Source organism: Salmo salar, chromosome 16, assembly GCF_965601325.2.
Source record: "Salmo salar chromosome 16, fSalSal1, whole genome shotgun sequence".
In the NCBI taxonomy this organism is placed as follows: Eukaryota; Metazoa; Chordata; class Actinopteri; order Salmoniformes; family Salmonidae; genus Salmo; species Salmo salar.
In genome coordinates this window covers 85,301,592-85,328,256 of record NC_138306.1, presented here as the reverse complement: position 1 = coordinate 85,328,256, position 26,665 = coordinate 85,301,592, and the positions used below count along the sequence as shown (strand labels likewise).

Sequence of the window (26,665 nt, the reverse complement as noted above, 5' to 3'; positions counted from 1 at the left end):
ACGTCTGACACGCTGATCCTTAACACTCTGGGCCCCTAGGGGTGTGTACTTAGTCCCCTCCTGTATTCCCTGTTCACCCACGACTGCGTGGCCAAACACGACTCCAATACCATCATTAAGTTTGCTGATGACACAACAGTGGTAGGCCTGATCACCGACAACGACGGCCAATAGGGAGGTGGTCAGAGAACTGGCAGTGTGGTGCCAGGACAACAACCTCTCCCTCAATGTGAGCAAGACTAAGGAGCTGATCGTGGACTACAGGAAAAGGCTGGCCGAACAGGCCCCCATTAACATTGACAGGGCTGTAGTGGAGCGGGTCGAGTTTCAAGTTCCTTGGTGTCCACATCACCAACAAACTATCATGGTCCAAACATACCAAGACAGTCGTGAAGAGGGCACGACAAAACCTTTTCCCCCTCAGGAGACACCACTTTGAGGCATTGAGGAATACACCACTTCAGTCATCGGCTTCATCAATAAGTGCATTGATGACGTCGTCCCCACAATGACTGTACGTACATATCCCAACCAGAAGCCATGGATTACAGGCAACATCCTTTTCGAGCTAAAGGCTAGAGCTTTCAAGGAGCGTGAGACTAATCTGGACGCTTATAAGAAATCCCACTATGACCTCAGACGAACCATCAAACAAGCAAAGCGTCAATACAAGATTAAGATTGAATCCCTGATCCTCAAAAGGTTCTACAGCTGCACCATCGAGAGCATCCTGACCGGTTGCATCACCGCCTGGTATGGCAACTGCTCGGCATCTGACCGTAAGGCGCTACAGAGGGTAGTGCGTACGGCCCAGTACATCACTGGAGCCAAGCTTCCTGCCATCCAGGACCTATATAATAGGCGGTGTCAGAGGAAAGCCCATAAAATTGTCAGAGCACCCAAGTTATAGACTGTTTTCTCTGCTACCGCACGGCATGCGATACCGGAGCACCAACTCTAGGACCAAAAGGCTCCTCAACAGCTTCTACCCCCAAGCCATAAGTCTGCTGAACAATTCATAAAATCGCCACCGGACAATTTACACTGAACCCCCTCTTTTGTACACTGCTGCTACTCGCTGTGGGTGCGTTACCTATGCATAGTCATGTCACCCCACCTACATGTACAGATTACCTCAACTAGCCTGTACCCCCCGCACACTGACTCGGTACAGGTGCCCCCTGTATATATCCTCATTATTGTTATTCTTATTTTGTTACTTTTTATTTTAGTCTACTTGGTAAATATTTTCTTCTTCTTGAACTGCACTGTTGGTTAAGGGCTTGTAAGTAAGCATTTCACGGTAAAGTCTACACTTGTTGTATTCGGCGCATGTGACAAATAAAGTTTAATTTGAATTGCTCTAAATGTAATTTGCAAAGGCTATCAGACAGTTATAGTAAAACTAACCACCCATCAGACAGACAGGATTAGACTGAACACCTACTGACAGTGATGTTGTTTTTCCCAGGGCCTGGCGGGAGGGGCTGGAGTTTACCCAACACCAACAGACGAAGCATCACGTGACTCTGGCTGCTCTTTAATCAACGGGTCCTCTGGGAAGAGAGAGAACGCCGTGATGCAGCCACACGTCTTCATCTGCTGCCAGGACGCTCCATACGGCTCCCTCCGTCTGCGCTTGGCGTTATTAAAGTTCTCCCCCCTCTCTCCCCCCAATCCTCCCTCCTGGCTTGAGTGTAATAAAAGAAGCAGGGAGACAGCCGTATGAGGGGAGGGAGAGAGAGGCCCGGCTGCAGTAACCTTTGTAAAGTTCCATCCATCTACAGGTGTGGACCGAAGAAAGCAGGCAGTGGAGCGCTGGCTGCCAGCTGACAAGACAGGGACAGAAAGGGCATGTCAGGATGCTGCCTCCCTGTGAGGCTCAGTCAGACAGACAGCAGAGGGACAACAGCCATATTAAGTGGAGACCTGGCTGGAGCCCTTCAGCAGATGTAGAGGACTGAGGATGAGGCACAAGGCTCCCGATAAAGATGTTAGTGGTCTTGCATGGAATCCAAACCGAGAAGCTCAGTTGAAACAATGCTGAACCAGGAAGTTAGCATTCCAGACTAGAAGTGGTCTTAGCTGGGCTGGGGATACCTTTATCTGATGTGATTGATTGACATGAGCTGTATTAGGGATACTGAGGTCCCATTATCTGTGCACATCATCCTCCCTTTCTCCTTTGTCTGGTCTGAGCCAGTCAACCAGGCCTGGTGTGGATGTGTTCTATCAGGAGGGTTGGGATCTGCAAGCTCTGCTGCAAACTCCCAGAACCAACATGGCCTACTCATGTTCCCACTGTACAACGAGCTGGATGGACCACCTGAGACTGTTCAGCAGAGATACTCTGATGGCAGACTGATACACACAGGAGGCTGGTGAGATACTCTGATGGCAGACTGATACACACAGGAGGCTGGTGAGATACTCTGATGGCAGACTGATACAGACAGGAGGCTGGTGAGATACTCTGAGGCAGCGCGCAGAGGCGGGGCCGAGGGCGCCGTACAGACAAGAGGCTGGTGAGATACTCTGATGGCAGACTGATACACACAGGAGGCTGGTGAGATACTCTGAAGGGCAGACCGATACAGACAGGAGGCTGGTGAGATACTCTGAAGGGCAGACTGATACAGACAGGAGGCTGGTGAGATACTCTGAAGGGCAGACTGATACAGACAGGAGGCTGGTGAGATACTCTGAAGGGCAGACTGATACAGACAGGAGGCTGGTGAGATTGATTGCAGCCAGCTGCTGATCTGTAGCCTGAACTCTAAACACAGGAGCTGTGAAAATGATTCAATATTCTCCCTCCGCAATGCCGATCACCAACACACAGGTCTACTGTTTCCATAGTAACCTTTCCTTCCTCTCTCTTTCTTCTTTATTGAGTTAAGTCCTTTCAGAAGAACACAGGGGGGCAGGAAGATGGATAGACTGTCAGAATGGGGATATTAGTACCTTCCTGTTGGACTTTAAGCCATGCACATTTGCACAGTACATTTTATGCTGTGAGATTAAGTTCTTCTGTACATTCCTAATAGTGGTCAAATGGTTTGCCTGGGAAAGTCCTCCTACACTCCAAACCCTGGTTCGATCCCGCTGTATCACAACCGGGAGTCCCATAGGGCGGCGCACAATTAGCCCAGCGTCGTCCGGTTAGGGAGGGGTAGGCCGTCATTGTAAAATAAGAATTTGTTATTGACTTACTTGCCTAGTTAAATAAAAGGTAATATATATATATATATATATATAAAGAGACGTTTGGCTTTGAAACAACCATAAGTCAGATCACTAAACAGAAGAGAGAAAAATAGTTTTTATTTTCATTTCAGTCAAGTTTGTTCATCCATTCATGCTCAGTCTAACAAATCCAAGACTCCTGCTAAAACAGTAGACATCACAGAAAACCTTTCAACTAGACTACATGTAGAGAAGATAAAGACACTACCAACTAGACTACATGTAGAGGACATAAAGACACTATCAACTAGACTACATGTAGAGGACATAAAGACACTACCAACTAGACTACATGTAGAGGACATAAAGACACTACCAACTAGACTACATGTAGAGGACATAAAGACACTACCAACTAGACTACATGTAGAGGACATAAAGACACTACCAACTAGACTACATGTAGAGGACATAAAGACACTACCAACTAGACTACATGTAGAGGACATAAAGACATTACCAACTAGACTACATGTAGAGGACATAAAGACACTACCAACTAGACTACATGTAGAGGACATAAAGACACTACCAACTAGACTACATGTAGAGGACATAAAGACACTACCAACTAGACTACATGTAGAGGACATAAAGACACTACCAACTAGACTACATGTAGAGGACATAAAGACACTACCAACTAGACTACATGTAGAGGACATAAAGACACTACCAACTAGACTACATGTAGAGGACATAAAGACACTACCAACTAGACTACATGTAGAGAAGATAAAGACACTACCAACTAGACTACATGTAGAGAAGATAAAGACACTACCAACTAGACTACATGTAGAGGACATAAAGACACTACCAACTAGACTACATGTAGAGGACATAAAGACACTACCAACTAGACTACATGTAGAGGACATAAAGACACTACCAACTAGACTACATGTAGAGGACATAAAGACACTATCAACTAGACTACATGTAGAGGACATAAAGACACTACCAACTAGACTACATGTAGAGGACATAAAGACACTACCAACTAGACTACATGTAGAGGACATAAAGACACTACCAACTAGACTACATGTAGAGGACATAAAGACACTACCAGCTAGACTACATGTAGAGGACATAAAGACACTACCAACTAGACTACATGTAGAGGACATAAAGACACTACCAACTAGACTACATGTAGAGGACATAAAGACACTACCAACTAGACTACATGTAGAGAACATAAAGACACTACCAACTAGACTACATGTAGAGGACATAAAGACACTACCAACTAGACTACATGTAGAGGACATAAAGACACTACCAACTAGACTACATGTAGAGAAGATAAAGACACTACCAACTAGACTACATGTAGAGAAGATAAAGACACTACCAACTAGACTACATGTAGAGGACATAAAGACACTACCAACTAGACTACATGTAGAGGACATAAAGACACTACCAACTAGACTACATGTAGAGGACATAAAGACACTACCAACTAGACTACATGTAGAGGACATAAAGACACTACCAACTAGACTACATGTAGAGGACATAAAGACACTACCAACTAGACTACATGTAGAGGACATAAAGACACTATCAACTAGACTACATGTAGAGGACATAAAGACACTACCAACTAGACTACATGTAGAGGACATAAAGACACTACCAACTAGACTACATGTAGAGGACATAAAGACACTACCAACTAGACTACATGTAGAGGACATAAAGACACTACCAACTAGACTACATGTAGAGGACATAAAGACACTACCAACTAGACTACATGTAGAGGACATAAAGACACTACCAACTAGACTACATGTAGAGGACATAAAGACACTACCAACTAGACTACATGTAGAGGACATAAAGACACTACCAACTAGACTACATGTAGAGGACATAAAGACTACCAACTAGACTACATGTAGAGGACATAAAGACACTACCAACTAGACTACATGTAGAGGACATAAAGACACTACCAACTAGACTACATGTAGAGGACATAAAGACACTACCAACTAGACTACATGTAGAGGACATAAAGACACTACCAACTAGACTACATGTAGAGGACATAAAGACACTACCAACTAGACTACATGTAGAGGACATAAAGACACTACCAACTAGACTACATGTAGAGGACATAAAGACACTATCAACTAGACTACATGTAGAGGACATAAAGACACTATCAACTAGACTACATGTAGAGGACATAAAGACACTATCAACTAGACTACATGTAGAGGACATAAAGACACTATCAACTAGACTACATGTAGAGGACATAAAGACACTACCAACTAGACTACATGTAGAGGACATAAAGACACTACCAACTAGACTACATGTAGAGGACATAAAGACACTATCAACTAGACTACATGTAGAGGACATAAAGACACTATCAACTAGACTACATGTAGAGGACATAAAGACACTACCAACTAGACTACATGTAGAGGACATAAAGACACTATCAACTAGACTACATGTAGAGGACATAAAGACACTACCAACTAGACTACATGTAGAGGACATAAAGACACTACCAACTAGACTACATGTAGAGGACATAAAGACACTACCAACTAGACTACATGTAGAGGACATAAAGACACTATCAACTAGACTACATGTAGAGAAGATAAAGACACTACCAACTAGACTACATGTAGAGAAGATAAAGACACTACCAACTAGACTACATGTAGAGGACATAAAGACACTACCAACTAGACTACATGTAGAGGACATGAAGGACAACACTTGCTTGTGATATCCTGTCAAGATGTAAACTAGAGCATCACACATATCAGGGTTTTTCTACCAAGTTTGCACAACCTAAAATAGCAGCGAGCGCTCGGCAGGCAGGCAGGCAGGCTGGCAATTGAAACAGGCAGCAGCCTGCCCAGCTTGGTTCAGTTCAGCCTGTATCTGAGCTAGATAAGCCTGTTATAAATCAACCCAGGCTCACTGCTGACGGTTCGGGGACAACATGGGAAGGAGCGTAGCTGCACATTTGGAACATTTGCATTTGATACAGGCAGCATTGTTTAGTTAAATCTATTCAGGTAACTCAACAAAAACCACCCTGAAAGAACAGTCTTCACACCAACAATCTCAACGATCCAACTTGAACATGATGAAATTAAAGGAAGGAGGCTATGTTCCTCTACATTGCATTGGATTGCTGGTGAATCCATAACATGGACAGTAGTGGCAGCATTGAGAACCCACTGTGACATGTAGCCTTCTTCACAGAGATGACAACACACTCAAGAAGCATCCTTCCTATGTCACTCAGTACTCCTCCAACTTTCCCTCCTTCCTTGGATGAGGAAAACATTTCATTTAATTTTCATTTCTTTATGAAGAAGCGAGTGATGTCTGAAGCCACCTTGGAGGCTGCCAGTCCTTTCTTCATCTGGCTTCTGTCTTTGGCTTGCTGAGCTGTCCTCTGTAAAACAAACAACATACTGTCATCAATACTCTGTCCTCTGTAAAACAAACAGCATACTGTCATCAATACTCTGTCCTCTGTAAAACAAACAGCATACTGTCATCAATACTCTGTCCTCTGTAAAACAAACAGCATACTGTCATCAATACTCTGTCCTCTGTAAAACAAACAACATACTGTCATCAATACTCTGTCCTCTGTAAAACAAACAACATACTGTCATCAATACTCTGTCCTCTGTAAAACAAACAGCATACTGTCATCAATACTCTGTCCTCTGTAAAACAAACATCATACTGTCATCAATACTCTGTCCTCTGTAAAACAAACAGCATACTGTCATCAATACTCTGTCCTCTGTAAAACAAACAGCATACTGTCATCAATACTCTGTCCTCTGTAAAACAAACAACATACTGTCATCAATACTGTCCTCTGTAAAACAAACAACATACTGTCATCAATACTCTGTCCTCTGTAAAACAAACAGCATACTGTCATCAATACTCTGTCCTCTGTAAAACAAACAGCATACTGTCATCAATACTCTGTCCTCTGTAAAACAAACAACATACTGTCATCAATACTCTGTCCTCTGTAAAACAAACAGCATACTGTCATCAATACTCTGTCCTCTGTAAAACAACATACTGTCATCAATACTCTGTCCTCTGTAAAACAAACAGCATACTGTCATCAATACTCTGTCCTCTGTAAAACAAACAGCATACTGTCATCAATACTCTGTCCTCTGTAAAACAAACAGCATACTGTCATCAATACTGTATTATATTATAACATGGTATGATACTATAACATGATACTATAACATGGTATTATACTATAACATGGTATTATACTATAACATGGTATTATATTATAACATGGTATTATACTATAACATGGTATTATACTATAACATGGTATTATACTATAACATGGTATTATACTATAACATGGTATTATACTATAACATGGTATTATACTATAACATGGTATTATACTATAACATGGTATTATACTATAACATGGCATTATACTATAACATGGCATTATACTATAACATGGCATTATAAAATGTTATTATAGTATATAACATGGTATATAGTATATATTATAACATGGTATTATACTATAACATGGTATTATACTATAACATGGCATTATAAAATGTTATTATATTATAACATGGTATTATAGTATATAACATGGTATATAGTATATATTATAACATGGTATTATACTATAACATGGCATTATACTATAACATGGCATTATAAAATGTTATTATATTATAACATGGTATTATAGTATATAACATGGTATATAGTATATATTATAACATGGTATTATACTATAACATGGTATTATACTATAACATGGCATTATACTATAACATGGCATTATACTATAACATGGCATTATACTATTACATGGTATTATATTCAAAAATTTTATTATACTATAACATGGTATTATACTCTAACATGGCATTATACTATAACATGGCATTATACTATAACATGGCATTATACTATAACATGGTATTATATTATAAAATGTTATTATACTATAACATGGTATTATACTATAACATGTTATTATACTATAATATGGTATTATACTATAACATGGTATTATATTATAATATGGTATTATACTATAACATGGTATTATATTATAAAATGTTATTATATACACTGCTCAAAAAAATAAAGGGAACACTTAAACAACACAATGTAACTCCAAGTCAATCACACTTCTGTGAAATCAAACTGTCCACTTAGGAAGCAACACTGATTGACAATAAATTTCACATGCTGTTGTGCAAATGGAATAGACAACAGGTGGAAATTATAGGCAATTAGCAAGACACCCCCAATAAAGGAGTGGTTCTGCAGGTGGTGACCATAGACCACTTCTCAGTTCCTATTGGTCACTGTTTTGGTCACTTTTGAATGCTGGCGGTGCTTTCACTCTAGTGGTAGCATGAGACGGAGTCTACAACCCACACAAGTGGCTCAGGTAGTGCAGCTCATCCAGGATGGCACATCAATGCGAGCTGTGGCAAGAAGGTTTGCTGTGTCTGTCAGCGTAGTGTCCAGAGCATGGAGGCGCTACCAGGAGACAGGCCAGTACATCAGGAGACGTGGAGGAGGCCGTAGGAGGGCAACAACCCAGCAGCAGGACCGCTACCTCCGCCTTTGTGCAAGGAGGAGCACTGCCAGAGCCCTGCAAAATGACCTCCAGCAGGCCACAAATGTGCATATGTCTGCTCAAACGGTCAGAAACAGACTCCATGAGGGTGGTATGAGGGCCCGACGTCCACAGGTGGGGGTTGTGCTTACAGCCCAACACCGTGCAGGACGTTTGGCATTTGCCAGAGAACACCAAGATTGGCAAATTCAACACTGGCGCCCTGTGCTCTTCACAGATGAAAGCAGGTTCACACTGAGCACATGTGACAGACGTGACAGAGTCTGGAGACGCCGTGGAGAACGTTCTGCTGCCTGCAACATCCTCCAGCATGACTGGTTTGGCGGTGGGTCAGACATGGTGTGGGGTGGCATTTCTTTGGGGGGCCGCACAGCCCTCCATGTGCTCGCCAGAGGTAGCCTGACTGCCATTAGGTACCGAGATGAGATCCTCAGACCCCTTGTGAGACCATATGCTGGTGCGGTTGGCCCTGGGTTCCTCCTAATGCAAGACAATGCTAGACCTCATGTGGCTGGAGTGTGTCAGCAGTTCCTGCAAGAGGAAGGCATTGATGCTAGGGACTGGCCCGCCCGTTCCCCAGACCTGAATCCAATTGAGCACATCTGGGACATAATGTCTCGCTCCATCCACCAACGCCACGTTGCACCACAGACTGTCCAGGAGTTGGCGGATGCTTTAGTCCAGGTCTGGGAGGAGATCCCTCAGGAGACCATCCGCCACCTCATCAGGAGCATGCCCAGGCGTTGTAGGGAGGTCATACAGGCACGTGGAGGCCACACACACCACTGAGCCTCATTTTGACTTGTTTTAAGGACATTACATCAAAGTTGGATCAGCCTGTAGTGTGGTTTTCCACTTTAATTTTGAGTGTGACTCCAAATCCAGACCTCCATGGGTTGATAGATTGGATTTCCATTGATTATTTTTGTGTGATTTTGTTGTCAGCACATTCAACTATGTAAAGAAAAAAGTATTTAATAAGATTATTTCATTCATTCAGATCTAGGATGTGTTGTTTTAGTGTTCCCTTTATTTTTTTGAGCAGTGTACTATAACATGGTATTATACTATAACATGGTATTATATTATAATATGGTATTATACTATAACATGGTATTATATTATAATATGGTATTATACTATAACATGGTATTATATTATAACATGGTATTATACTATAACATGGTATTATATTATAATATGGCCGGTATTATATTATAATAGGCCGGTATTATACTGGATAACATCGGTATTATATTATAATATGGTATTATAGGGCTATAACATGGTATTATATTATAATATGGCATCTGGATAGGCTATACACATGGTATTATCATGGTGGTGATCTGAGAGGGCATATGGCTAGGGTGTAATGAAGCACCATGTAGGACTGAGTGTTTATGTGGACACAGAGGAGCGGGGACCAGGACCCTTGTGGTTCTGTGGCAGACGGTGCGGGTTGTCCAGTGAACACTGTGTGTGATGGGGGGTGTGCATGCCCATAGTGTGTGTGTGTCTGTGTGTACTGGACTCTTACGGTTCTGTGGCAGACGGTGCAGAGTGTCTGTAGGTTGTCCAGGGAACACTGTCCTCCCCCACTGTAGACGGGTCGGATGTGGTCCACCTGCCAGAACTGACCCTCCACAGGGGCACGAATCATCTCATTCAGCTGGACACAACACAGACAATTTTAATAAATACATTTTTCAGTAAAGAGGTAGTATAATGATTATATCATTTACAGTTTTAGTAGCTCAAACGGGTAAACAAACAATTTGGTGTAAGAAATATTTGTAAAATCCCTTATGAGTTTTGTCCATGTGTTTTTCATAATAGAATCTTGTCATTCTTCCCATGTCAGCATCACGTTTCCTCGGGCTGGCTGTTTGTCTGTGTCCGTCTGTCTCTCTTCAGACAGTGAGAATGACAAGTCTCTAATGTAAGAGAACGAGCTGGGGACTCTGGGAACAGGTAGGAAATCAAACGCCTGTAATTCTAGTTCTATGGCCTGGAGCTGGGGAACACTAGAACCAAAATGGAGGCATTTCATTCACTCTGCATTCCCCCCCCCCTCCTCGCTCCATACAGAACATTCACTCTGCATTCCCCCCCCCTCCATACAGAACATTCACTCTGCATTCCACCCCCCTCCTCGCTCCATACAGAACATTCACTCTGCATCCCCCCCTCCTCGCTCCATACAGAACATTCACTCTGCATTCCCCCCCCTCCTCGCTCCATACAGAACATTCACTCTGCATTCCCCCCCCCTCCTCGCTCCATACAGAACATTCACTCTGCATTCCCCCCCCCTCCTCGCTCCATACAGAACATTCACTCTGCATTCTCCCCCCCTCGCTCCATACAGAACATTCACTCTGCGTTCCCCCCCCCTCCTCGCTCCATACAGAACATTAACTCTGCATTCCCCCCCCCTCCTCGCTCCATACAGAACATTCACTTTGCATTCCCCCCCCCTCCTCGCTCCATACAGAACATTCACTCTGCATTCCCCCCCCCCCTCCTCGCTCCATACAGAACATTCACTCTGCATTCCCCCCCCCCTCCTCGCTCCATACAGAACATTCACTCTGCATTCCCCCCCCCTCCTCGCTCCATACAGAACATTCACTCTGCATTCCCCCCCCCCCCTCCTCGCTCCATACAGAACATTCACTCTGCATTCCCCCCCCCTCCTCGCTCCATACAGAACATTCACTCTGCATTCCACCCCCCTCCTCGCTCCATACAGAACATTCACTCTGCATTCCCCCCCCCCTCCTCGCTCCATACAGAACATTCACTCTGCATTCCACCCCCCTCCTCGCTCCATACAGAACATTCACTCTGCATTCCACCCCCCTCCTCGCTCCATACAGAACATTCACTCTGCATTCCCCCACTGGTGTACGAATGCCTTAGAAACCCTCTACTAAAGCCAGAGAAGGGGAACCCTGGGGACGATTCAGCCCAGAAACTAGCATGCACACACACCATCACACACAGACACAATTACCAGCGCACCAATACAATGTATTAATCAGCAGTTGTTCTCGGTGGTTTCTGTGCAGTACAGAGGTCCTGTTAGTGTCAGGCCAAATCCAGCCATTGATCTGTGAGCGAGACGGCACAAGGTCTTTACAGTAGAAATGGCAGAGCCAAATCAAACAGGCTCTTGGCTGAGGTGAGGTTGAGCTGTGGGAGAAATCCATGGAGGATCTGACAGTACAGGCCAATCTATTTACTGTGAGCCGAGAGAGAGGAAGTCAAACACGCACACAGGCTGAGAGAGGAACTTGTGTGTCAACAGTACAGTACACCCCCTCCACACACACACCCCCCCTCCACACACACACCCCCCCTCCACCCACACCCCCTCCACATCTAATGGTTTATCTTCCCCAGCACAAAGCAGCAGATTCCAAGGAAGATAAGTGTCAGTCAGTAGTGGAGAGGACTGAGTGTTCTCCTCTTCTCTCTCAGAGGAGCCATCATAAGTGGCTCCTCTCCCAGTGTATAATATAATGTCTACTAAAGCCTTTAGTGGTCTCTCTCCCAGTGTATAATATAATGTCTACTAAAGCCTTTAGTGGTCTCTCTCCCCTCCTCTCCCAGTGTATAATATAATGTCTACTAAAGCCTTTAGTGGTCTCTCTCCCCCTCCTCTCCCAGTGTATAATATAATGTCTACTAAAGCCTTTAGTGGTCTCTCTCCCCTCCTCTCCCAGTGTATAATATAATGTCTACTAAAGCCTTTAGTGGTCTCTCTCCCCTCCTCTCCCAGTGTATAACATAATGTCTACTAAAGCCTTTAGTGGTCTCTCCCCCTCCTCTCCCATTGTATAATATAATGTCTACTAAAGCCTTTAGTGGTCTCACCCCTCCTCTCCCAGTGTATAATATAATGTCAACTAAAGCCTTTAGTGGTCTCTCTCCCCCTCCTCTCCCAGTGTATAATATAATGTCTACTAAAGCCTTTAGTGGTCTCTCTCCCCTCCTCTCCCAGTGTATAATATAATGTATACTAAAGCCTTTAGTGGTCTCTCTCCCCCTCCTCTCCCAGTGTATAATATAATGTCTACTAAAGCCTTTAGTGGTCTCTCCCCTCCTCTCCCAGTGTATAATATAATGTCTACTAAAGCCTTTAGTGGTCTCTCCCCCTCCTCTCCCAGTGTATAATATAATGTCTACTAAAGCCTTTAGTGGTCTCTCCCCCTCCTCTCCATGTGTATAATATAATGTCTACTAAAGCCTTTAGTGGTCTGTACTCCTCCTCTCCCAGTGTATAATATAATGTCTACTAAAGCCTTTAGTGGTCTCTCCCCTCCTCTCCCAGTGTATAATATAATGTCTACTAAAGCCTTTAGTGGTCTGTCCCCCTCCTCTCCCAGTGTATAATATAATGTCTACTAAAGCCTTTAGTGGTCTCTCTCCCCTCCTCTCCCAGTGTATAATATAATGTCTACTAAAGCCTTTAGTGGTCTCTCCCCTCCTCTCCCAGTGTATAATATAATGTCTACTAAAGCCTTTAGTGGTCTCTCTCCCCTCCTCTCCCAGTGTATAATATAATGTCTACTAAAGCCTTTAGTGGTCTCTCTCCCCTCCTCTCCCAGTGTATAATATAATGTCTACTAAAGCCTTTAGTGGTCTCTCTCCCCCTCCTCTCCCAGTGTATAATATAATGTCTACTAAAGCCTTTAGTGGTCTCTCTCCCCTCCTCTCCCAGTGTATAATATAATGTCTACTAAAGCCTTTAGTGGTCTCTCTCCCCTCCTCTCCCAGTGTATAATATAATGTCTACTAAAGCCTTTAGTGGTCTCTCCCCCTCCTCTCCCAGTGTATAATATAATGTCTACTAAAGCCTTTAGTGGCTCTCCCCCTCCTCTCCCAGTGTATAATATAATGTCTACTAAAGCCTTTAGTGGTCTCTCCCCCTCCTCTCCCAGTGTATAATATAATGTCTACTAAAGCCTTTAGTGGTCTCTCTCCCCTCCTCTCCCAGTGTATAATATAATGTCTACTAAAGCCTTTAGTGGTCTCTCTCCCCCTCCTCTCCCAGTGTATAATATAATGTCTACTAAAGCTTTAGTGGTCTCTCCCCTCCTCTCCCAGTGTATAATATAATGTCTACTAAAGCCTTTAGTGGTCTCTCCCCTCCTCTCCCAGTGTATAATATAATGTCTACTAAAGCCTTTAGTGGTCTCTCTCCCCCTCCTCTCCCAGTGTATAATATAATGTCTACTAAAGCCTTTAGTGGTCTCTCCCCCTCCTCTCCCAGTGTATAATATAATGTCTACTAAAGCCTTTAGTGGTCTCTCTCCCCTCCTCTCCCAGTGTATAATATAATGTCTACTAAAGCCTTTAGTGGTCTCTCCCCTCCTCTCCAGTGTATAATATAATGTCTCTAAAGCCTTTAGTGGTCTCTCCCCTCCTCTCCCAGTGTATAATATAATGTCTACTAAAGCCTTTAGTGGTCTCTCTCCCCCTCCTCTCCCAGTGTATAATATAATGTCGACTAAAGCCTTTAGTGGTCTCTCTCCCCTCCTCTCCCAGTGTATAATATGTCTACTAAAGCCTTTAGTGGTCTCTCTCCCCTCCTCTCCCAGTGTATAATATAATGTCTACTAAAGCCTTTAGTGGTCTCTCTCCCCCTCCTCTCCCAGTGTATAATATAATGTCTACTAAAGCCTTTAGTGGTCTCTCCCCCTCCTCTCCCAGTGTATAATATAATGTCTACTAAAGCCTTTAGTGGTCTCTCTCCCCTCCTCTCCCAGTGTATAATATAATGTCTACTAAAGCCTTTAGTGGTCTCTCCCCCTCCTCTCCCAGTGTATAATATAATGTCTACTAAAGCCTTTAGTGGTCTCTCCCCCTCCTCTCCCAGTGTATAATATAATGTCTACTAAAGCCTTTAGTGGTCTCTCTCCCCCTCCTCTCCCAGTGTATAATATAATGTCTACTAAAGCCTTTAGTGGTCTGTCCCCCTCCTCTCCCAGTGTATAATATAATGTCTACTAAAGCCTTTAGTGGTCTCTCTCCCCCTCCTCTCCCAGTGTATAATATAATGTCTACTAAAGCCTTTAGTGGTCTCTCTCCCCCTCCTCTCCCAGTGTATAATATAATGTCTACTAAAGCCTTTAGTGGTCTCTCTCCCCTCCTCTCCCAGTGTATAATATAATGTCTACTAAAGCCTTTAGTGGTCTCTCTCCCCCTCCTCTCCCAGTGTATAATATAATGTCTACTAAAGCCTTTAGTGGTCTCTCTCCCCCTCCTCTCCCAGTGTATAATATAATGTCTACTAAAGCCTTTAGTGGTCTGTCCCCCTCCTCTCCCAGTGTATAATATAATGTCTACTAAAGCCTTTAGTGGTCTCTCCCCCTCCTCTCCCAGTGTATAATATAATGTCTACTAAAGCCTTTAGTGGTCTCTCTCCCCCTCCTCTCCCAGTGTATAATATAATGTCTACTAAAGCCTTTAGTGGTCTCTCTCTCCCAGTGTATAATATAATGTCTACTAAAGCCTTTAGTGGTCTCTCTCCCCTCCTCTCCCAGTGTATAATATAATGTCTACTAAAGCCTTTAGTGGTCTCTCCCCCTCCTCTCCCAGTGTATAATATAATGTCTACTAAAGCCTTTAGTGGTCTCTCCCCCTCCTCTCCCAGTGTATAATATAATGTCTACTAAAGCCTTTAGTGGTCTCTCTCCCCCTCCTCTCCCAGTGTATAATATAATGTCTACTAAAGCCTTTAGTGGTCTCTCTCCCCCTCCTCTCCCAGTGTATAATATAATGTCTACTAAAGCCTTTAGTGGTCTGTCCCTCTCCTCTCCCAGTGTATAATATAATGTCTACTAAAGCCTTTAGTGGTCTCTCTCCCCCTCCTCTCCCAGTGTATAATATAATGTCTACTAAAGCCTTTAGTGGTCTCTCTCCCCCTCCTCTCCCAGTGTATAATATAATGTCTACTAAAGCCTTTAGTGGTCTCTCTCCCCCTCCTCTCCCAGTGTATAATATAATGTCTACTAAAGCCTTTAGTGGTCTGTCCCTCTCCTCTCCCAGTGTATAATATAATGTCTACTAAAGCCTTTAGTGGTCTCTCTCCCCCTCCTCTCCCAGTGTATAATATAATGTCTACTAAAGCCTTTAGTGGTCTCTCTCCCCCTCCTCTCCCAGTGTATAATATAATGTCTACTAAAGCCTTTAGTGGTCTCTCCCCCTCCTCTCCCAGTGTATAATATAATGTCTACTAAAGCCTTTAGTGGTCTCTCTCCCCCTCCTCTCCCAGTGTATAATATAATGTCTACTAAAGCCTTTAGTGGTCTCTCCCCCTCCTCTCCCAGTGTATAATATAATGTCTACTAAAGCCTTTAGTGGTCTCTCTCCCCCTCCTCTCCCAGTGTATAATATAATGTCGACTAAAGCCTTTAGTGGTCTCTCTCCCCTCCTCTCCCAGTGTATAATATGTCTACTAAAGCCTTTAGTGGTCTCTCTCCCCTCCTCTCCCAGTGTATAATATAATGTCTACTAAAGCCTTTAGTGGTCTCTCTCCCCTCCTCTCCCAGTGTATAATATAATGTCTACTAAAGCCTTTAGTGGTCTCTCTCCCCCTCCTCTCCCAGTGTATAATATAATGTCTACTAAAGCCTTTAGTGGTCTCTCTCCCCCTCCTCTCCCAGTGTATAATATAATGTCTACTAAAGCCTTTAGTGGCCTCTCCCCCTCCTCTCCCAGTGTATAATATAATGTCTACTAAAGCCTTTAGTGGTCTGTCCCTCTCCTCTCCCAGTGTATAATATAATGTCTACTAAAGCCTTTAGTGGTCTCTCTCCCCCTCCTCTCCCAGTGTATAATATAATGTCTACTAAAGCCTTTAGTGGTCTCTCTCCCCCTCCTCTCCCAGTGTATAATATAATGTCTACTAAAGCCTTTAGTGGTCTCTCCCCCTCCTCTCCCAGTGTATAATATAATGTCTACTAAAGCCTTTAGTGGTCTCTCCCCCTCCTCTCCCAGTGTATAATATAATGTCTACTAAAGCCTTTAGTGGTCTCTCCCCCTCCTCTCCCAGTGTATAATATAATGTCTACTAAAGCCTTTAGTGGTCTCACCCCTCCTCTCCCAGTGTATAATATAATGTCAACTAAAGCCTTTAGTGGTCTCTCCCCCTCCTCTCCCATTGTATAATATAATGTCTACTAAAGCCTTTAGTGGTCTCACCCCTCCTCTCCCAGTGTATAATATAATGTCTACTAAAGCCTTTAGTGGTCTCTCTCCCCTCCTCTCCCAGTGTATAATATAATGTCTACTAAAGCCTTTAGTGGTCTCTCCCCCTCCTCTCCCAGTGTATAATATAATGTCTACTAAAGCCTTTAGTGGTCTGTCCCCCTCCTCTCCCAGTGTATAATATAATGTCTACTAAAGCCTTTAGTGGTCTCTCTCCCCCTCCTCTCCCAGTGTATAATATAATGTCTACTAAAGCCTTTAGTGGTCTCTCCCCCTCCTCTCCCAGTGTATAATATAATGTCTACTAAAGCCTTTAGTGGTCTCTCTCCCCCTCCTCTCCCAGTGTATAATATAATGTCTACTAAAGCCTTTAGTGGTCTCTCTCCCCCTCCTCTCCCAGTGTATAATATAATGTCGACTAAAGCCTTTAGTGGTCTCTCTCCCCTCCTCTCCCAGTGTATAATATGTCTACTAAAGCCTTTAGTGGTCTCTCTCCCCTCCTCTCCCAGTGTATAATATAATGTCTACTAAAGCCTTTAGTGGTCTCTCTCCCCCTCCTCTCCCAGTGTATAATATAATGTCTACTAAAGCCTTTAGTGGTCTCTCTCCCCTCCTCTCCCAGTGTATAATATAATGTCTACTAAAGCCTTTAGTGGTCTCTCTCCCCTCCTCTCCCAGTGTATAATATAATGTCTACTAAAGCCTTTAGTGGTCTCTCTCCCCCTCCTCTCCCAGTGTATAATATAATGTCTACTAAAGCCTTTAGTGGTCTCTCTCCCCTCCTCTCCCAGTGTATAATATAATGTCTACTAAAGCCTTTAGTGGTCTCTCTCCCCCTCCTCTCCCAGTGTATAATATAATGTCTACTAAAGCCTTTAGTGGTCTGTCCCCCTCCTCGCCCAGTGTATAATATAATGTCTACTAAAGCCTTTAGTGGTCTCTCCCCCTCCTCTCCCAGTGTATAATATAATGTCTACTAAAGCCTTTAGTGGTCTCTCTCCCCTCCTCTCCCAGTGTATAATATAATGTCTACTAAAGCCTTTAGTGGTCTCTCTCCCCTCCTCTCCCAGTGTATAATATAATGTCTACTAAAGCCTTTAGTGGTCTCTCTCCCCTCCTCTCCCAGTGTATAATATAATGTCTACTAAAGCCTTTAGTGGTCTCTCTCCCCTCCTCTCCCAGTGTATAATATAATGTCTACTAAAGCCTTTAGTGGTCTCTCTCCCCTCCTCTCCCAGTGTATAATATAATGTCTACTAAAGCCTTTAGTGGTCTCTCTCCCCCTCCTCTCCCAGTGTATAATATAATGTCTACTAAAGCCTTTAGTGGTCTCTCCCCCTCCTCTCCCAGTGTATAATATAATGTCTACTAAAGCCTTTAGTGGTCTCTCTCCCCCTCCTCTCCCAGTGTATAATATAATGTCTACTAAAGCCTTTAGTGGTCTCTCCCCCTCCTCTCCCAGTGTATAATATAATGTCTACTAAAGCCTTTAGTGGTCTCTCTCCCCTCCTCTCCCAGTGTATAATATAATGTCTACTAAAGCCTTTAGTGGTCTCTCCCCCTCCTCTCCCAGTGTATAATATAATGTCTACTAAAGCCTTTAGTGGTCTCTCTCCCCCTCCTCTCCCAGTGTATAATATAATGTCTACTAAAGCCTTTAGTGGTCTCTCTCCCCCTCCTCTCCCAGTGTATAATATAATGTCTACTAAAGCCTTTAGTGGTCTCTCTCCCCTCCTCTCCCAGTGTATAATATAATGTCTACTAAAGCCTTTAGTGGTCTCTCTCCCCTCCTCTCCCAGTGTATAATATAATGTCTACTAAAGCCTTTAGTGGTCTCTCTCCCCCTCCTCTCCCAGTGTATAATATAATGTCTACTAAAGCCTTTAGTGGTCTCTCCCCCTCCTCTCCCAGTGTATAATATAATGTCTACTAAAGCCTTTAGTGGTCTCTCTCCCCTCCTCTCCCAGTGTATAATATAATGTCGACTAAAGCCTTTAGTGGTCTCTCTCCCCCTCCTCTCCCAGTGTATAATATAATGTCTACTAAAGCCTTTAGTGGTCTCTCTCCCCTCCTCTCCAGTGTATAATATAATGTCTACTAAAGCCTTTAGTGGTCTCTCTCCCCTCCTCTCCCAGTGTATAATATAATGTCTACTAAAGCCTTTAGTGGTCTCTCTCCCCTCCTCTCCCAGTGTATAATATAATGTCTACTAAAGCCTTTAGTGGTCTCTCCCCCTCCTCTCCCAGTGTATAATATAATGTCTACTAAAGCCTTTAGTGGTCTCTCTCCCCCTCCTCTCCCAGTGTATAATATAATGTCTACTAAAGCCTTTAGTGGTCTCTCTCCCCTCCTCTCCCAGTGTATAATATAATGTCTACTAAAGCCTTTAGTGGTCTCTCCCTCTCCTCTCCCAGTGTATAATATAATGTCTACTAAAGCCTTTAGTGGTCTCTCTCCCCTCCTCTCCCAGTGTATAATATAATGTCTACTAAAGCCTTTAGTGGTCTCTCTCCCCTCCTCTCCCAGTGTATAATATAATGTCTACTAAAGCCTTTAGTGGTCTCTCTCCCCCTCCTCTCCCAGTGTATAATATAATGTCTACTAAAGCCTTTAGTGGTCTGTCCCTCTCCTCTCCCAGTGTATAATATAATGTCTACTAAAGCCTTTAGTGGTCTCTCTCCCCCTCCTCTCCCAGTGTATAATATAATGTCTACTAAAGCCTTTAGTGGTCTCTCTCCCCTCCTCTCCCAGTGTATAATATAATGTCTACTAAAGCCTTTAGTGGTCTCTCTCCCCTCCTCTCCCAGTGTATAATATAATGTCTACTAAAGCCTTTAGTGGTCTCTCTCCCCCTCCTCTCCCAGTGTATAATATAATGTCTACTAAAGCCTTTAGTGGTCTCTCTCCCCTCCTCTCCCAGTGTATAATATAATGTCTACTAAAGCCTTTAGTGGTCTCTCTCCCCCTCCTCTCCCAGTGTATAATATAATGTCTACTAAAGCCTTTAGTGGTCTCTCTCCCCTCCTCTCCCAGTGTATAATATAATGTCTACTAAAGCCTTTAGTGGTCTCTCTCCCCTCCTCTCCCAGTGTATAATATAATGTCTACTAAAGCCTTTAGTGGTCTCTCTCCCCTCCTCTCCCAGTGTATAATATAATGTCTACTAAAGCCTTTAGTGGTCTCTCTCCCCTCCTCTCCCAGTGTATAATATAATGTCTACTAAAGCCTTTAGTGGTCTCTCTCCCCCTCCTCTCCCAGTGTATAATATAATGTCTACTAAAGCCTTTAGTGGTCTCTCTCCCCTCCTCTCCCAGTGTATAATATAATGTCTACTAAAGCCTTTAGTGGTCTCTCCCCCTCCTCTCCCAGTGTATAATATAATGTCTACTAAAGCCTTTAGTGGTCTCTCTCCCCCTCCTCTCCCAGTGTATAATATAATGTCTACTAAAGCCTTTAGTGGTCTCTCTCCCCCTCCTCTCCCAGTGTATAATATAATGTCTACTAAAGCCTTTAGTGGTCTCTCCCCCTCCTCTCCCAGTGTATAATATAATGTCTACTAAAGCCTTTAGTGGTCTCTCTCCCCTCCTCTCCCAGTGTATAATATAATGTCTACTAAAGCCTTTAGTGGTCTCTCTCCCCTCCTCTCCCAGTGTATAATATAATGTCTACTAAAGCCTTTAGTGGTCTCTCTCCCCTCCTCTCCCAGTGTATAATATAATGTCTACTAAAGCCTTTAGTGGTCTCTCCCCCTCCTCTCCCAGTGTATAATATAATGTCTACTAAAGCCTTTAGTGGTCTCTCTCCCCTCCTCTCCCAGTGTATAATATAATGTCTACTAAAGCCTTTAGTGGTCTCTCTCCCCTCCTCTCCCAGTGTATAATATAATGTCTACTAAAGCCTTTAGTGGTCTCTCTCCCCTCCTCTCCCAGTGTATAATATAATGTCTACTAAAGCCTTTAGTGGTCTCTCCCCCTCCTCTCCCAGTGTATAATATAATGTCTACTAAAGCCTTTAGTGGTCTCTCTCCCCTCCTCTCCCAGTGTATAATATAATGTCTACTAAAGCCTTTAGTGGTCTCTCCCCCTCCTCTCCCAGTGTATAATATAATGTCTACTAAAGCCTTTAGTGGTCTCTCTCCCCCTCCTCTCCCAGTGTATAATATAATGTCTACTAAAGCCTTTAGTGGTCTCTCTCCCCTCCTCTCCCAGTGTATAATATAATGTCTACTAAAGCCTTTAGTGGTCTCTCTCCCCTCCTCTCCCAGTGTATAATATAATGTCTACTAAAGCCTTTAGTGGTCTCTCTCCCCTCCTCTCCCAGTGTATAATATAATGTCTACTAAAGCCTTTAGTGGTCTCTCTCCCCCTCCTCTCCCAGTGTATAATATAATGTCTACTAAAGCCTTTAGTGGTCTCTCCCCCTCCTCTCCCAGTGTATAATATAATGTCTACTAAAGCCTTTAGTGGTCTCTCTCCCCTCCTCTCCCAGTGTATAATATAATGTCTACTAAAGCCTTTAGTGGTCTCTCTCCCCTCCTCTCCCAGTGTATAATATAATGTCTACTAAAGCCTTTAGTGGTCTCTCTCCCCTCCTCTCCCAGTGTATAATATAATGTCTACTAAAGCCTTTAGTGGTCTCTCTCCCCCTCCTCTCCCAGTGTATAATATAATGTCTACTAAAGCCTTTAGTGGTCTCTCTCCCCTCCTCTCCCAGTGTATAATATAATGTCTACTAAAGCCTTTAGTGGTCTCTCTCCCCTCCTCTCCCAGTGTATAATATAATGTCTACTAAAGCCTTTAGTGGTCTCTCTCCCCCTCCTCTCCCAGTGTATAATATAATGTCTACTAAAGCCTTTAGTGGTCTCTCCCCCTCCTCTCCCAGTGTATAATATAATGTCTACTAAAGCCTTTAGTGGTCTCTCCCCCTCCTCTCCCAGTGTATAATATAATGTCTACTAAAGCCTTTAGTGGTCTCTCTCCCCCTCCTCTCCCAGTGTATAATATAATGTCTACTAAAGCCTTTAGTGGTCTCTCTCCCCTCCTCTCCCAGTGTATAATATAATGTCTACTAAAGCCTTTAGTGGTCTCTCTCCCCTCCTCTCCCAGTGTATAATATAATGTCTACTAAAGCCTTTAGTGGTCTCTCTCCCCTCCTCTCCCAGTGTATAATATAATGTCTACTAAAGCCTTTAGTGGTCTCTCCCCCTCCTCTCCCAGTGTATAATATAATGTCTACTAAAGCCTTTAGTGGTCTCTCTCCCCCTCCTCTCCCAGTGTATAATATAATGTCTACTAAAGCCTTTAGTGGTCTGTCCCCCTCCTCTCCCAGTGTATAATATAATGTCTACTAAAGCCTTTAGTGGTCTCTCTCCCCCTCCTCTCCCAGTGTATAATATAATGTCTACTAAAGCCTTTAGTGGTCTCTCTCCCCTCCTCTCCCAGTGTATAATATAATGTCTACTAAAGCCTTTAGTGGTCTCTCTCCCCTCCTCTCCCAGTGTATAATATAATGTCTACTAAAGCCTTTAGTGGTCTCTCTCCCCCTCCTCTCCCAGTGTATAATATAATGTCTACTAAAGCCTTTAGTGGTCTCTCTCCCCCTCCTCTCCCAGTGTATAATATAATGTCTACTAAAGCCTTTAGTGGTCTCTCTCCCCTCCTCTCCCAGTGTATAATATAATGTCTACTAAAGCCTTTAGTGGTCTCTCTCCCCTCCTCTCCCAGTGTATAATATAATGTCTACTAAAGCCTTTAGTGGTCTCTCTCCCCCTCCTCTCCCAGTGTATAATATAATGTCTACTAAAGCCTTTAGTGGTCTCTCCCCCTCCTCTCCCAGTGTATAATATAATGTCTACTAAAGCCTTTAGTGGTCTCTCTCCCCTCCTCTCCCAGTGTATAATATAATGTCTACTAAAGCCTTTAGTGGTCTCTCTCCCCTCCTCTCCCAGTGTATAATATAATGTCTACTAAAGCCTTTAGTGGTCTCTCTCCCCTCCTCTCCCAGTGTATAATATAATGTCTACTAAAGCCTTTAGTGGTCTCTCCCCCTCCTCTCCCAGTGTATAATATAATGTCTACTAAAGCCTTTAGTGGTCTCTCTCCCCCTCCTCTCCCAGTGTATAATATAATGTCTACTAAAGCCTTTAGTGGTCTCTCCCCCTCCTCTCCCAGTGTATAATATAATGTCTACTAAAGCCTTTAGTGGTCTCTCTCCCCCTCCTCTCCCAGTGTATAATATAATGTCTACTAAAGCCTTTAGTGGTCTCTCCCCTCCTCTCCCAGTGTATAATATAATGTCTACTAAAGCCTTTAGTGGTCTCTCTCCCCTCCTCTCCCAGTGTATAATATAATGTCTACTAAAGCCTTTAGTGGTCTCTCCCCCTCCTCTCCCAGTGTATAATATAATGTCTACTAAAGCCTTTAGTGGTCTCTCTCCCCCTCCTCTCCCAGTGTATAATATAATGTCTACTAAAGCCTTTAGTGGTCTCTCTCCCCCTCCTCTCCCAGTGTATAATATAATGTCTACTAAAGCCTTTAGTGGTCTCTCTCCCCCTCCTCTCCCAGTGTATAATATAATGTCTACTAAAGCCTTTAGTGGTCTCTCTCCCCCTCCTCTCCCAGTGTATAATATAATGTCTACTAAAGCCTTTAGTGGTCTCTCTCCCCTCCTCTCCCAGTGTATAATATAATGTCTACTAAAGCCTTTAGTGGTCTCTCCCCCTCCTCTCCCATTGTATAATATAATGTCTACTAAAGCCTTTAGTGGTCTCACCCCTCCTCTCCCAGTGTATAATATAATGTCTACTAAAGCCTTTAGTGGTCTCTCTCCCCTCCTCTCCCAGTGTATAATATAATGTCTACTAAAGCCTTTAGTGGTCTCTCCCCCTCCTCTCCCAGTGTATAATATAATGTCTACTAAAGCCTTTAGTGGTCTGTCCCCCTCCTCTCCCAGTGTATAATATAATGTCTACTAAAGCCTTTAGTGGTCTCTCTCCCCCTCCTCTCCCAGTGTATAATATAATGTCTACTAAAGCCTTTAGTGGTCTCTCCCCCTCCTCTCCCAGTGTATAATATAATGTCTACTAAAGCCTTTAGTGGTCTCTCTCCCCCTCCTCTCCCAGTGTATAATATAATGTCTACTAAAGCCTTTAGTGGTCTCTCTCCCCCTCCTCTCCCAGTGTATAATATAATGTCGACTAAAGCCTTTAGTGGTCTCTCTCCCCTCCTCTCCCAGTGTATAATATGTCTACTAAAGCCTTTAGTGGTCTCTCTCCCCTCCTCTCCCAGTGTATAATATAATGTCTACTAAAGCCTTTAGTGGTCTCTCTCCCCCTCCTCTCCCAGTGTATAATATAATGTCTACTAAAGCCTTTAGTGGTCTCTCCCCCTCCTCTCCCAGTGTATAATATAATGTCTACTAAAGCCTTTAGTGGTCTCTCTCCCCTCCTCTCCCAGTGTATAATATAATGTCTACTAAAGCCTTTAGTGGTCTCTCCCCCTCCTCTCCCAGTGTATAATATAATGTCTACTAAAGCCTTTAGTGGTCTCTCTCCCCCTCCTCTCCCAGTGTATAATATAATGTCTACTAAAGCCTTTAGTGGTCTGTCCCCCTCCTCTCCCAGTGTATAATATAATGTCTACTAAAGCCTTTAGTGGTCTCTCTCCCCCTCCTCTCCCAGTGTATAATATAATGTCTACTAAAGCCTTTAGTGGTCTCTCTCCCCCTCCTCTCCCAGTGTATAATATAATGTCTACTAAAGCCTTTAGTGGTCTCTCTCCCCTCCTCTCCCAGTGTATAATATAATGTCTACTAAAGCCTTTAGTGGTCTCTCTCCCCCTCCTCTCCCAGTGTATAATATAATGTCTACTAAAGCCTTTAGTGGTCTCTCTCCCCCTCCTCTCCCAGTGTATAATATAATGTCTACTAAAGCCTTTAGTGGTCTGTCCCCCTCCTCTCCCAGTGTATAATATAATGTCTACTAAAGCCTTTAGTGGTCTCTCCCCCTCCTCTCCCAGTGTATAATATAATGTCTACTAAAGCCTTTAGTGGTCTCTCTCCCCCTCCTCTCCCAGTGTATAATATAATGTCTACTAAAGCCTTTAGTGGTCTCTCTCCCCTCCTCTCCCAGTGTATAATATAATGTCTACTAAAGCCTTTAGTGGTCTCTCTCCCCTCCTCTCCCAGTGTATAATATAATGTCTACTAAAGCCTTTAGTGGTCTCTCTCCCCTCCTCTCCCAGTGTATAATATAATGTCTACTAAAGCCTTTAGTGGTCTCTCCCCCTCCTCTCCCAGTGTATAATATAATGTCTACTAAAGCCTTTAGTGGTCTCTCTCCCCCTCCTCTCCCAGTGTATAATATAATGTCTACTAAAGCCTTTAGTGGTCTGTCCCTCTCCTCTCCCAGTGTATAATATAATGTCGACTAAAGCCTTTAGTGGTCTCTCTCCCCTCCTCTCCCAGTGTATAATATGTCTACTAAAGCCTTTAGTGGTCTCTCTCCCCCTCCTCTCCCAGTGTATAATATAATGTCTACTAAAGCCTTTAGTGGTCTCTCTCGCCTCCTCTCCCAGTGTATAATATAATGTCTACTAAAGCCTTTAGTGGTCTCTCCCCCTCCTCTCCCAGTGTATAATATAATGTCTACTAAAGCCTTTAGTGGTCTCTCTCCCCTCCTCTCCCAGTGTATAATATAATGTCTACTAAAGCCTTTAGTGGTCTCTCTCCCCTCCTCTCCCAGTGTATAATATAATGTCTACTAAAGCCTTTAGTGGTCTCTCTCCCCTCCTCTCCCAGTGTATAATATAATGTCTACTAAAGCCTTTAGTGGTCTCTCCCCCTCCTCTCCCAGTGTATAATATAATGTCTACTAAAGCCTTTAGTGGTCTCTCTCCCCCTCCTCTCCCAGTGTATAATATAATGTCTACTAAAGCCTTTAGTGGTCTCTCCCCCTCCTCTCCCAGTGTATAATATAATGTCGACTAAAGCCTTTAGTGGTCTGTCCCTCTCCTCTCCCAGTGTATAATATAATGTCTACTAAAGCCTTTAGTGGTCTCTCTCCCCCTCCTCTCCCAGTGTATAATATAATGTCTACTAAAGCCTTTAGTGGTCTCTCTCCCCCTCCTCTCCCAGTGTATAATATAATGTCTACTAAAGCCTTTAGTGGTCTGTCCCTCTCCTCTCCCAGTGTATAATATAATGTCTACTAAAGCCTTTAGTGGTCTCTCTCCCCCTCCTCTCCCAGTGTATAATATAATGTCTACTAAAGCCTTTAGTGGTCTCTCCCCTCCTCTCCCAGTGTATAATATAATGTCTACTAAAGCCTTTAGTGGTCTCTCTCTCCTCCTCTCCCAGTGTATAATATAATGTCTACTAAAGCCTTTAGTGGTCTCTCCCCCTCCTCTCCCAGTGTATAATATAATGTCTACTAAAGCCTTTAGTGGTCTCTCTCCCCCTCCTCTCCCAGTGTATAATATAATGTCTACTAAAGCCTTTAGTGGTCTCTCTCCCCCTCCTCTCCCAGTG

General features: G+C 43.4%; 1 protein-coding gene across 1 annotated transcript in view; it reads right to left on the bottom strand.

Moving 5' to 3' along the window:
• Positions 1–3,304: 3,304 nt before the first annotated feature.
• Positions 3,305–26,665, bottom strand: part of LOC106575916 (DNA annealing helicase and endonuclease ZRANB3) — a 103,306-nt gene continuing 79,945 nt past the window's right edge. Inside the window, exons 21-22 of the mRNA XM_082963092.1 lie at positions 10,461–10,592; positions 3,305–6,700 (exon numbers count right to left, since the gene is read on the bottom strand). Coding sequence (XP_082819218.1) covers positions 6,602–6,700; positions 10,461–10,592 — 231 coding nt within the window. The 3' untranslated portion in view covers positions 3,305–6,601. The remainder of the gene's footprint in view (positions 6,701–10,460; positions 10,593–26,665) is intronic.